The 12,155-nt window shown below is 40.8% G+C and overlaps 1 protein-coding gene across 3 annotated transcripts in view; it reads right to left on the bottom strand.

Moving 5' to 3' along the window:
• Positions 1–12,155, bottom strand: part of PDE7A (phosphodiesterase 7A) — a 108,906-nt gene that overhangs the window by 16,923 nt on the left and 79,828 nt on the right. For all 3 annotated transcript variants that reach the window (XM_010848478.1, XM_010848480.1, XM_010848479.1), the window contains exons 4-5: positions 4,898–5,049; positions 3,094–3,157 (exon numbers count right to left, since the gene is read on the bottom strand). In XM_010848478.1, coding sequence (XP_010846780.1) covers positions 3,094–3,157; positions 4,898–5,049 — 216 coding nt within the window. The remainder of the gene's footprint in view (positions 1–3,093; positions 3,158–4,897; positions 5,050–12,155) is intronic.

Genomic DNA, 12,155 nt, shown 5'->3' with positions numbered 1-12,155 from the left:
TGTGTGTCTGTGTGTGTATGTTAGTCGCTCAGTCATGTCAGACTCTTTGCGACCCCATGGACTGTAGCTTGCCAGGCTCCTGTGTCCATGGGACTCTGCAGGCAACAATAATAGAGTGAGTTGGCATTCCCTTCTCCAGCGGATCTTACTGACACAGGGATCCAACCTGAGTCTCCTGTATTGCTAGCAGATTCTTTATTGTCTGAGCCACCAGAGAAGCCAAATATATCCTACTACCTTGCAGTGGACAAGCCAGGAGTAGTGGGACTCAGAGCTTCTTCCCTGCCCTCCTCACAGTATCACTTGAAAAACCACCACAGAAGAAACACAGGGCACACCAGCCCAATGAGCAAGAAGCGAAAACTTAGATACCAAGTACATGCATCATCCAGGATTCATTCCAGGCTAAGCAGCTTTGAAAGGAAAGCAGATCCAACTAAATAATGCAAGTTAAAAAGGAACTTTCTTCTGCCCACTTGTTTCCCAATAGTATCTCTTCCTATATAAAATTCCTTAACTTTTAGGTGACTGTAGTGAACTGAATATGCATTAATAGGTCACCATCTGTAAAACAAGTGGGCAGCTAACCACAGATGGTTTCTACTAACCCCTAACAACTCTAAGAAGAAATCATTTGGCCACCTTTTCCACAAAAAAGGGGTGAGATGATTAAAGAAGAGCTGGTGTTAGTTGCTCAGTCGTGTCTGACTCTCTGCGACCCCATGAACTAGAACCCACCGGGCTCCTCTGTCCATGGGATTCTCCAGGCAAGAATACTGGAGTGGGTAGCCATCCCTTCTCCAGGGGATCTTCCCAACCCAGGAGTCAAACCTGGGTCTCCTGCACTGCAGGTAGATTCTTTACTATCTGAGCCGCCAGGGAAGCCCACAGGCAAGCCAAGTGCTACCTAAGTTAACTCACGTGGACCAGTGACTAGAATTCTGTGCATCTTACACTGCCACCCTCAATCCACTTCCACCGCCACGCCCCTTGGCTGGCAAGATACATTCTTTTTAAAAATAAAATCTAGAGAAAAACAATCAACTATTTCTGTGAGTGACAAAGTGTCCAGGGGACTAAGAATAGGCTATGAGCTGTTAAGTGTTACGTGAGGTTAGACCTTGAAGGTGTTAAGGGGGGCATTGTATTATCTATATTTATCCTGAGATAAGGACTAAAGGAATATTTGTGTTGTGGTAGGAAAGGGGAGTTTCCCAGATCTGGAAGAAGCTGAGGCACCTATATTTTCAAAGAGGGAAGGAAGGCTGCATGGAGGGACAGCTGTGTAGACGCGATCAGAGTCCTTTCTAGGAGGACAGGCCTGAGTGGGGGCCTGGGAGGGGAAGAGACACTGGTCACCAGAGGGCAGAGAGAAAGAGAACAGGAAGAGAGAAGAAGAAAAACAGAAGGCGGGGAAGTGGGAGGGAGGCTCCGCCACTGAGGTGGCCTTTACTGTCCTCACACTTGTGCCTGGGATGGTCTAGTTTTTCTGTCGACAGATACAGACAGCTAGAACGTGATCACAGCGGTGTCCTCACTATGCCTGGCCCACACAGCTCAGAGGAATGACGATGTGATACTAAAAAGCTTCTTCGTTATTGTTCAGTCACTAAGTCGTGTCTGACTCTTTGTGACCCCGTGGACTGCAGCACACCAGGCTTCCCTGTCCTTCCCCATCTGTCCATTGTGTGGACCCAAGCTATTCTCAAGATGACTATAGGGTGGTTTCCATATTTGGCTTCCTTGTAAAAAGGAACTTTATTCCAAAGTAAAATTAGGGGGAAAAAAAGGTAGTTTCAAAGTATAGCAGGGAGCCACATACTTATTTCAACAGTGAGAACTTCCTCTCAGTGAACTTCCCACTCTGCTTCATTTATTTAAAAGGCAAAAGGGACAAAGTCTAGTTGGAATATATAGCTACCACCAACTTTTTACGTCAAAAATTTTATACAAAATGAAAAATGATTCCCAAAGGGAATTTTGTTTCTGTGCCCAAAGACAATAAAGAAAAATGAACCTTGGCTCAGTTGGTAAAGAATCTGCCTGCAATGCAGGAGACCTGGGTTCAATCCCTGGGTTGGAATGATCCCCTGGAGGAGGGCATAGCTACCCACCATAGTATTCTGGCCTGGAGAATCCCTTGGACAGAGGAGCCTGGCGGGCTATAGTCCATGGGGCTGCAGAGTCGGACACGACTGAGCAGCTAACACTTTTTTCACTTTCAGCCAAAGCAAAACAGAACTCAGAAAGAGGTAAACAAATCAGAATCACCTTTATTTTTTTCCAACGTACTCAAACTTTCCATAGATAGTGATTAGCTCCAAGCTCTCCCCTACCCACCCCGCCAGAGAGAAGCAGTGTCAGAAGGGCCCGCTCTGCTGATCATAACACACCATCTCTCTAAAGTGTGCAGAGAAAGAGAGCCTGAGAACCAGAGTGAGAAGAAAAGCCATCTCTCAAAAGGGCGTCAATCTACCATACATCTCGGGCTATCAAAACTGGAATATAAGATTGGAGGATGTCACTGTACATGGCTACAGCACAAAAAAACCCCAAAAGGAAACATCAAGAACCATGAGATAATAATGTGCACGTTGGGTTATTAATAGCAAGAGAAAAGAAGAATAGAAGTGCATGCTCAGTCGTGTCTGACTCTGCGACCCCATGGACTTGCAGCCCGCCAGGCTCCTCTGTCCATGGGATTCTCCAGGCAAGAATACTGGAGTGGGTTGCCATGCCCTCCTCCAGGGGATCTTCCTGATTCAGGGATTGAAACCACGTCTCTTGCCATCGGCAAGTGAATTCTTTACCAACTGAACCAGCTGAGAAGCCTCTTATTAACAGAAGTAGGTTTAATTAGAGATACCCAAGTGACTATGACAGGGATTACTTTTGATTACTACTAAGAGTGATAATCAAAAGTAAAATTTTAGATGGATGCTCTAGGCTTACAGATCAGTCACTGAAGAAGGAACAATATGATGCTCCCTCAGCCAGCAGAGGGCGCCCACACTCAATAAATGAAAGCAGCGGCAATCCCATCAATGCAGCAATCCTGAGAATACATGAGAGTAAGTCAAAGTCTTCACTTACCATTTGTTAGTCTATCAAATAGAAAGATATCAAAATTCCAATTTCCAACTTTTTCCAGCATACACTGAAATGAAAACCAAACATTCCTACTGTAATTTAATCTCAGTAACTTTCTCTGTCTTTTGTAGATAGTCCATAAGGAAGCTAACAAAAACAGAAAGTGGTCGACTTAAGAAATGCTAATGATCACTCTCCTTAGTCATGACCTTTCCAAACAACTCCAAAATATGTCCAAAGGGATAAACTCCATTTGAAAAACAATTAATGTTTTCTCAATTGATAAATGCAGAGGTAAGGCTGGTGTTCCTTTTGACTTATTCTTATGCTCTCATGAACTGTCAAGAATTCCAATAGCCATCAGAGAAGTGTAGTTCACACATTGCATGGTCTAGAAACTAGATTTTAAAAATCTAATAAAAGTTGCAATAGTTGAATACTTGCTACATTCCAGGTACTATTAAAAATGCTTTATTTTTGACACATTCTTACTATTCACACCAACACTATCATGTAGGCATTGTTTTCAACCCTCATTTACAGATGGGAAAAGAGGGAAAAAGTCATTAACTTGCTCAGCAAGAGTCACAGAGCTGGGTCTTAAGTTAGGTGATCAGACTCTGGAATCCAGGTACCAGACACCTGTAGTATATACTACACTTAAATTATTTGTTATTTTCTTCTTAAAACACATTCCCAATTTATTTATTAATATTCCTTAAATATCCTAATAGAATAGTCCATAGCATTTACTACATAATTTTTAGGTTGATGGTTATTTCAGCCAAGCAAATAAGCCCCACAACAACCCTAAAAATCAAACAGATACTTTTACACCATGTCTTTGTAACCTGAAAATTTCGTGGACTTTATTTTCAAGAAAAAATCTGTATTTTGAACCCAAAGTTCACTGTCATATATTCATATATGGCTAAATCAGCATAAGCAATACTAGGTATTACCAGAAGAAGTGATAATAGTCCTAACAACCAATGACACACAGACCAATATTCTCATTTGAAAAAGCAGAACTTGTGAACTTTCTTAAATTTAAAGAAAGTATGAGTGCTTTTCCATTGATTTGTTTTATCAAACAGGGAAGTAAATGTTTTCACTTTAATGTAATCATAGAGTGGGTACCCTGGCCCCATCTACACAAACCTACATCTAACCCGTAGGTGTTAAGTCAAAGAATACTTTTACTAATGTTAGAAATGTGAGATTATTAAAAAATCCTCATTTAGTAAAAAACCACCTCAGCCAATTTCCACCTTCATTAAGATATTTCTTTAAACTACATGAAAAAAACAATGCTCACAATCACCGAATTTAAAAAAACATTTAAATCTTCCAAATATCTCACTTATACAAGAGATCATGAAAAGTGTGACTGAAAGTCATGAGACTTCCTGTGCTGAGTTTACTTTTAAACAACTGGAAGAGAGCAACCGAGTCCCTTCTTAACTATAGTATAGAGAAATTACATCAGAAAAGCCATAATATTCTTTCCAGCATTAGGATCCTTGTGATCTTACAGTTTAATGTTCCACTGATCTACTTGCTATTACAATAAATGTTGTAATGCTATAATACATGAAAACATTTTCATTATTTTAGTTCCTTGCTCTGTAATAACCTAATCATAAGATGAACAGCTGCTCTAAAGGGAAAACCTATAATAAAAATTGAGTTCAACTGATTTCACATACCAAAAAAAGGCTAGATAAAATCAGTATCTTATGGGAGAAACAAGGTTTCATTAAACCTATGTAAGAATCAATGTTTTCTTGAAGAAAGCTATACACACCTTGGCTTGTCCATTATAATCATCATCTAAAATGTTCAGAGAATTTGAAACAGTAGTACCACGAAAAAAGCGTGAAGATCTAAGATACCGCTGGAAACTTAGTAACCGTCTGATATTCCTTGCAGACACAGAAACTTCAATTTCAGATTGAGCTGAAATGAAAGGAGTAAAAAGGTGAGTAGAGTAAGTCAAAACTGCACATAACCTATCAAGAGCACCTTCTAGTTACATACCAATATTTCTTAAAATTCATCAACTGTCATGCCACATTTCTAGGAAAGAAGAGGTACTTTATTTGATTTTCAATTAAACAGCTAAGAATGAAGGGGTAAATGATCAATTTTATCAGCATTTGGAAACATAATCAGGAGTGTGGTTGGATTAATCATCAGTTTTTTCTTTCTTTAAACTTCCAAGAATGATCACCTCTCCCTCTGTTGCTTCAATACACTATAAAAACACTACGGAGCAGGGGGACAAAACCTAGTTCCAAATCATCCTTCACACTGAGAAACCAGGGCCCCAGTTACATATGAGACTTAGAACTCAAGCACCTCTAATCCTAACAAGGTGTCATTTCAAATTCCTTTATGATAACTTTAGAGGAAAAGGAGATAGAATGGAGAATAACGCAGTTTGGATACTGACATGTCTTCTTTCCATGAGTCTAACCATCATGTTTCCCTGCAGTGTGAGACAGAACCAAAGTTTCTGGGGCGCCAGACAAAATAACAGACTTTGGTTAAAAGCTATCTTGTAGGGAATGAAGTCTTCAAAGTCTAGAAACTAACTAAATTCAGCGAAATGTTCACAATATAAAACATGAAAATGAAGGCTAAGGATCAACAAGTCAGCATCTCTCATCTTAACTTCCATTAACTCTCCAAAGGTCGAGTGACAGGCAATCAAAGACTCTCTAGTGTGTGTCCCATCACTAACTCTTCTATCAACCGCTATTACCCAGAGTTATCTCAGCTATAAAATAACGGCAATGATATCTAATTCAAACAGTGTTGGATTAAATGAGATACTATATACACAGGTCAGATATATAACAGGTTTCAAAGAAATGGTGCCAGTGAAGATGGTGATAAAATTGATGTTTGATGCCACTGCTTAAGAGGTAGGTATGCCTCTCGGTAATTATTCCAAGTTCCAAACCTGTTCATGTTGCTCTAAATAAAAGTATTCATTGGTCTATCACCATTTCAAACTAAACTCCATCTCCTTATCCTCGATGAAAAGGCCTCATTTTCCAGGCGCTGGCTCTCTCCAGACTCGACTCCGGTGACCCCTGCCCTGGGAAGCACACCTGGACAGCTACACGCACACCCGCCGTCTAGGAGAGATGGGGGCACCTCCTCTGGGTTCTCAAGGCCGCCTGGGCAGACCCCAGTCAGACCACTTCTGATATTGTACAAAATTACTTATTTCTCTGTCTACTTCAACAAATGATGACCTCCAATACAGGCACAAACTACTTTTTCATCTTTGTATTTCAGAGCCTAATAATAGTGCCATGTAGGGATGCATAACATACACTGAATGAATGAATGAATAACTGCATGTGTGTGCATATGCTAAGTTGCTTCAATCATGTCCAACTCTTTATGACCCTATGGACTGTAGCCCACCAAGCTCCTCTGTCCATGGGCTTCTCCAGGAAGCAATACTAGAGTGGGCTGCTATGCCCTCCTTGAGTAAGTGCATACTGTTTGTGAAATAACTGATGAGTTCTGAGGTTCCCATATATTCACATAAGCCAGAAACAACACACAGTTATGTGGTTTTTTCATCTTCCATCTCAGTGAATCTAAAATAAAGAGTATCTAGAACAATTGTGGCGTTACCTTTTGATCTTTAGCAACATGATTTACATAAAAAGGATTGGAACCAAAGTGGAAACACTATTAAATATCAAGTGATTATGTTTGAACTAGAATTAGTATGTTTGAGGAATGAGGTTAGTTTAAGTTCAGAAAATGTTCCATGTGCTTAAAAAAAAGTTATCTCATTTGGCCCTCTACAGTGTCAGAAAATGACTATTATTATCTTCCACTTTATACATGAAAACACTGAATCTACACGAGACTATATATAAGGTCACACAGTCAATACAGGGTGACAACTAGATTTTAAAACACAGATCTGCTTACAAATCCTGTGTCCACAGCATTACTCACAAATCTCTTACTTCAAATCTACCATATGGTTTATTGTTTTACCATATGGTTTAGCGACAGTTTATGATAAAATTCTGCATACACCATCATTCAAAATTGTCCTTATTTAGATGGAAGTATCTACAAAAATAAAGACATAGGGGGAAAAGCTAACATACAGAAATACAAGTATTTAATGTGACCCTTCTAACGTTATTCCTAGAAAAGACTGGGCCTGGAAGGGACAGAGTGGAATGACACGAACACACGGGGACCAGATGAGATCTAGTTAATACTAGTACTGCCATCTCTGTATTTACAAGGCACTTTACAGTTTTACAAGAGTACATTCACATCTGTGATCCCGTTTAGTAATTACAGCAATCCTGTGAAGATGGCAAAGATTATCATCCCCATTGTACAAATATAACCCCAGAAACCAATGTAGAAATGCTATATAATTAACGCATTCGAGCCAATACATTTAAGAAAGCTTCTAAAAAATGCTGCAAAAGACACATTCTATTGATTATGCAACAGTAATCTAAAAGAGTTCAAGATCATAAGCATGACTTCATGAGCATTCCCTTCTATTCAGTATCTTAAATTACACAGAGAAGGTACAGTTTCATCACTGGCAATCACTTTGCATCCAGACGCTGATAGAAGGATCACTGCTCCCAAATTACATGTCCAAACTAATCCATCCTTGAAGTAAACTTGAGAGTCTCTTTGGGAGGATAATTACATAAGGTCCAAAAATTGAATGAGCCTCCTGTGAAGGGTTCAACCCACACTGTGCTGAGTGCACGCAACAACACGCTAGGATCTGCACCATCAATGTAGACAGCGGCACCATCCAGGAGTCAGGGCTCTGAGACCACGGCTGGGCCTCTCCCTGCCTGTACTCCTATTTCCTAGGTGACTTCTCACAAGTCACAACTTCTTGATGTCTCACTTCCCTTAACTGGGGGGAAAAAAAAACCCAGAAAACTATCCATAATTCATGTCCTTTTTTTCCTACAGAGCCCTGAAGTTGGGACTCATTATCAAGAATTCTGTTTTGACCATATTGAGCATGAACATTAGATATTAGCTCAAGGGGAAAAGCTCACTCATCATAGGAGCCCAACGCCTTCCAGCAAGACTAGCCCCAGAAGTAACATTTACAACAGGGTAAGAAATAAGACCTTCACTTAATGACAGAAACAGCTCTAACAATTATGGATTATTTCACATACAACCTAAGAAAGGCCGGAGTAGCTGTCAAAACAAAATGGCAAATCATCCAGTGAAAAGAATTTTCTTTACCTAGTGGGCAAGGAGCCTATACCTAAGATTACATTCTAGAAAGAATAGAAAATTCCAAGAGACTTTGCAGAGATGGCAATGCAAACTACCTCAAAGCTTTGCCTGAGGCTTAATATAGGACCAGATTGGGAGAAAGAGTGGTATCTTTTTTTCACTACGTTTTTTCAAATATACTGCACTCACGTTTTAAAAATAAAAATCAAGGAGGGAAAGAGGGAGGGAGAAAAGAACACAGCGATAAAACCTTACCCCTACCCCATTCCCGATCCAATCAACTGCCAGACTCTCCCCTAAAATGATCATTTTTTACCTGAAAAGTTTTGTGGGTATGCTTCCTGCGTTTTTGGCTCAAACATATGGAAACACTGTTATATACCATGGTTCTACTTCTTTTACATAAATGGTAGCATATCATACTTGTTTTGTACCTTGTCTTTAAATTTTTCTTAAAACTCTTTCCCTATCAGTACACGGAGACCGTCCTCATTTTGAGGCTGTAAAAGTATTCCACCATATGGATGGACCATAATCTATCCAATCCTCTACTGCAGGACGTTGCTGCAACTCCACAAATTAAAAAATACCTCTGTTTTACTAAGTATACTTATGTTTCTATGACTTGTGTTGTCTACTACCTTGGATGTCACCTTTTAATGTTATTACATTCTATATCCCCTCTTCTTTCCCTTTTCCTCTTCCAATGTCTGTTAGTTGTCAGTGCTTTCCCCCGCTCCTTTTCAGTCCAACCCCCATTTTCATTTTAGTTCAGCTCTGGAATTAAATATTCAGGTCCTTTTACCATGGCTTCCCCAGTTATCTTTGTCTTTGGGTTTCAACAATTTGGCTTTTTGTTGCATTTTCTTATTTTTATCAGATTATAGTTGCTTTACAATGTTTAGTTTCTGCTGTACAGCAAAGTGAATCAGTTATATATACACATATATCCCCTCTTTTTCAGATTTCCTTCCCATTTAGGTCACCACAGAATATTGAGTAGAGTTCCCTGACCTATACAATAGGTTTTCATTAGTTACCTATTTTATACACAGTGTGTTAGTCACTCAGTTGTGTCCAACTCTTGGCGGCCTCATGGACTGTAGCCCACCAGGCTCCTCTGTCCATGGAATTCTCCAGGCACGAATACTGGAATGGGGTGCCATTCCCTTCTCCAAGGGTTCTTCCCAACCCAGCAAATAAACCCGGGTCTCCCATACTGCAGGCAGATTCTTTAGTGAGCCACCAGGGAAGCCCTTTATACATAGCATCAATAGTGTGTGTGTGTGTATATATATCAATCCCAAACTCCCAATTCATCCCCCCACTTCCACTCTTCCATCCATAACTTTTTTCTCTACATTTGTCTCTATTTCTGCCTTGCAAATAAACTCATCTGTACCATTTTTGTAAATTCCACATCTACGTGATATTATACGGCGTTTGTTTTTCTCTTTCTGACTTAATTGCATTCCGTACGGCAGTCTCTAGGTCTCTCCATGCATCTGCAGACGGCACCGGTGCACCACATGTTCACCCTGCTTTGAGTTCACTGAGCTTCTTGGATGTGTATATCCACATCTCCATCAGCTGCAGGAAGTTGCCCACCATTCAAACAGCTTTTTCTGCCCTCTCTCTTCTTTCTCCTGCTGGGCCTGCTATGAGTCACATGTGGTATACATGGGGATTCCTCAATGGGTTTCTTGTGGAAGGAATTTTTCTTCATTCCTTTTCCTTTCTGCTTCTCAGTCTGGATTATTTCAATGTTCTTATCTTCAAGTTTGCTGATCTATTCTTCTGCTCACTCAAATCTGCTGCTGAATCCCTCTAGTGAATTTCTCATTTCAGTTATCATACTTATCAGCTCCAGAACTTGTTGGGTTCTTTTTTATAATTCCTATTTATTGAGATTCAGATTTTGTTCACACAGCACCTTCCTGATTTCCTCTCATTCTCTCCCTTGGTTTGCTTTAGCTCATTGAGCATTAAAGACAGTTGAGTTAACCTCTTTGATTAGCAGTTCCCATGTGTGGGCATCCTTGGGGTGGCTGTTGTGATGTTCTTTTGTCATATGTATGGGTCATAGTTTCCAATTTCTTTTTATGTTCTATAGTTTTTCACTGAGAACTGGACATTGTGCAAATTATACTTGGGGAACTGGAAATCTAATCTCTCACTCTTCCAGGACTGTTTATTTTTACTTGTTGTGGGCTGAAGCCAACTGTTTTGTGATTTTTCCAAACTGGCCTTTGCATATCTATTTGACTTTGTTTACTCCTTGTAGTGTGTGGTCACTGAAGCTCCTATTACAGTATTGCTGAAGTCAGTTGGTGACCCAACACAGATTTCCCAAATGTCTGGCTCCAAAGGCCAGGGGGTGAGGGCAGTACCGATTCCTTAACTCTTCTGGTAGATGCTGCTGGCCGAAGCCTCTGCAGCTGAAAAGGGATGAAACCCAGGCAAACATCAGTGCCCATGCCTCGGAATCTGCCAGACTGACTTAAAGACGCAACTCCAAATTTCTGGAGGACTAGATCCCCACTGCCCACCCTGGCCTCACCAAGCCATGACTGGACAGCGTTCCCACAGGCTGAGGGCCGAGGGGTGAGTGACGATCACGGGTCTGTGCCCAACACAACGCCCAATCGCCGAAGAGCAGCAGCCCCTCCCTCAGCAAGCAGTCCTCGTCAGTGTCCAGCCAGCGCCCGGAGTCCTGAAATAGTGAATTCTGCCCATCCCCCCTTTAAAGAGGTTGTTTAGATGGAGAGATCAACCCCTGGAGCTTCCTACCCTGTTATTTTGAGGCACACCGTCACTTTCTTTTAAAAGGTATGTTTTTCCTGGTCCTTTCTGGGAGCAGCTGCCCTATGCCTTCTCCTCTCCTCAACATGGGTTTGAGAATGGGGACAAGCTGCACGGGAAGGCTTAGCGGCCCAGGAACAACAGCTATCAATAGTCTGGCCCGCAAAGTAGTTTTCAATCAACTCTTTCCTATATACATGTATACATAAAGTTTCTCTTTCATCCCACACAGTTCACAGTTTTTTTAACTTACAAATTCATGAATATCTCTTCAAGTCAGTAAATGGAATTTACGTGTCCCATCATTTTTACTAGCCAAATATAAAGTATGGAAATCATCATCATTTACTAAATCTTTTTGCTGTTCCTAACTTTCACATTTCTTACCAACAATTCTGCAATAACCATTCCTGTGACGAAATCTTGGCACCCATCCTGAGTCCCTTAGAACAAACCTTCAGAAGCAGAACAAGCACACAGCAGCACAGTTCAATGGAGAACAGGTTTTCTAAAAGAAAATGATACAGAAATTTCCAGAACTGTCCTAGGATAGCTTCCAAAGGATGATGGAAGAAAAGGGAATCAGTAACTGTAAATCAAGGATGAAGCACGATGAGATCATTTTAAGGTGGAAAATTTTAGTTTCTTCAGGTTTGCTTCGTCCACCCTATCCTTCCTCCACACACAGATACACACTGATGCCCTGTAAGAAGTAAGGATAAAGTTTCTATATTGAAACAAGCAAGTAGAGGCCACTATGGCGAAGATACCATAGTTGAATGAATTGGTATGAGCAACATCATTTAGGAATGGAAAAAAGAGGACACATGGGGAACTGCAGACAAGAAAGAGTGATCAGGGATTTCCCTGGTGGTCCAGTGACTAAGACTGCACGCTCCCAAAGCAGGGGTCACGGGGTCAATCCCTGGCCAGGGAGCTAAGATCCTGCTTGCCACATGTGCAGTGTGGGCAAAAACAAATGCAGAAAA

Source organism: Bison bison, unplaced genomic scaffold, assembly GCF_000754665.1.
Source record: "Bison bison bison isolate TAMUID 2011002044 unplaced genomic scaffold, Bison_UMD1.0 scf7180017864267, whole genome shotgun sequence".
Classification (NCBI taxonomy): Eukaryota; Metazoa; Chordata; class Mammalia; order Artiodactyla; family Bovidae; genus Bison; species Bison bison.
This window is presented reverse-complemented; position numbering and strand designations above follow the sequence as displayed.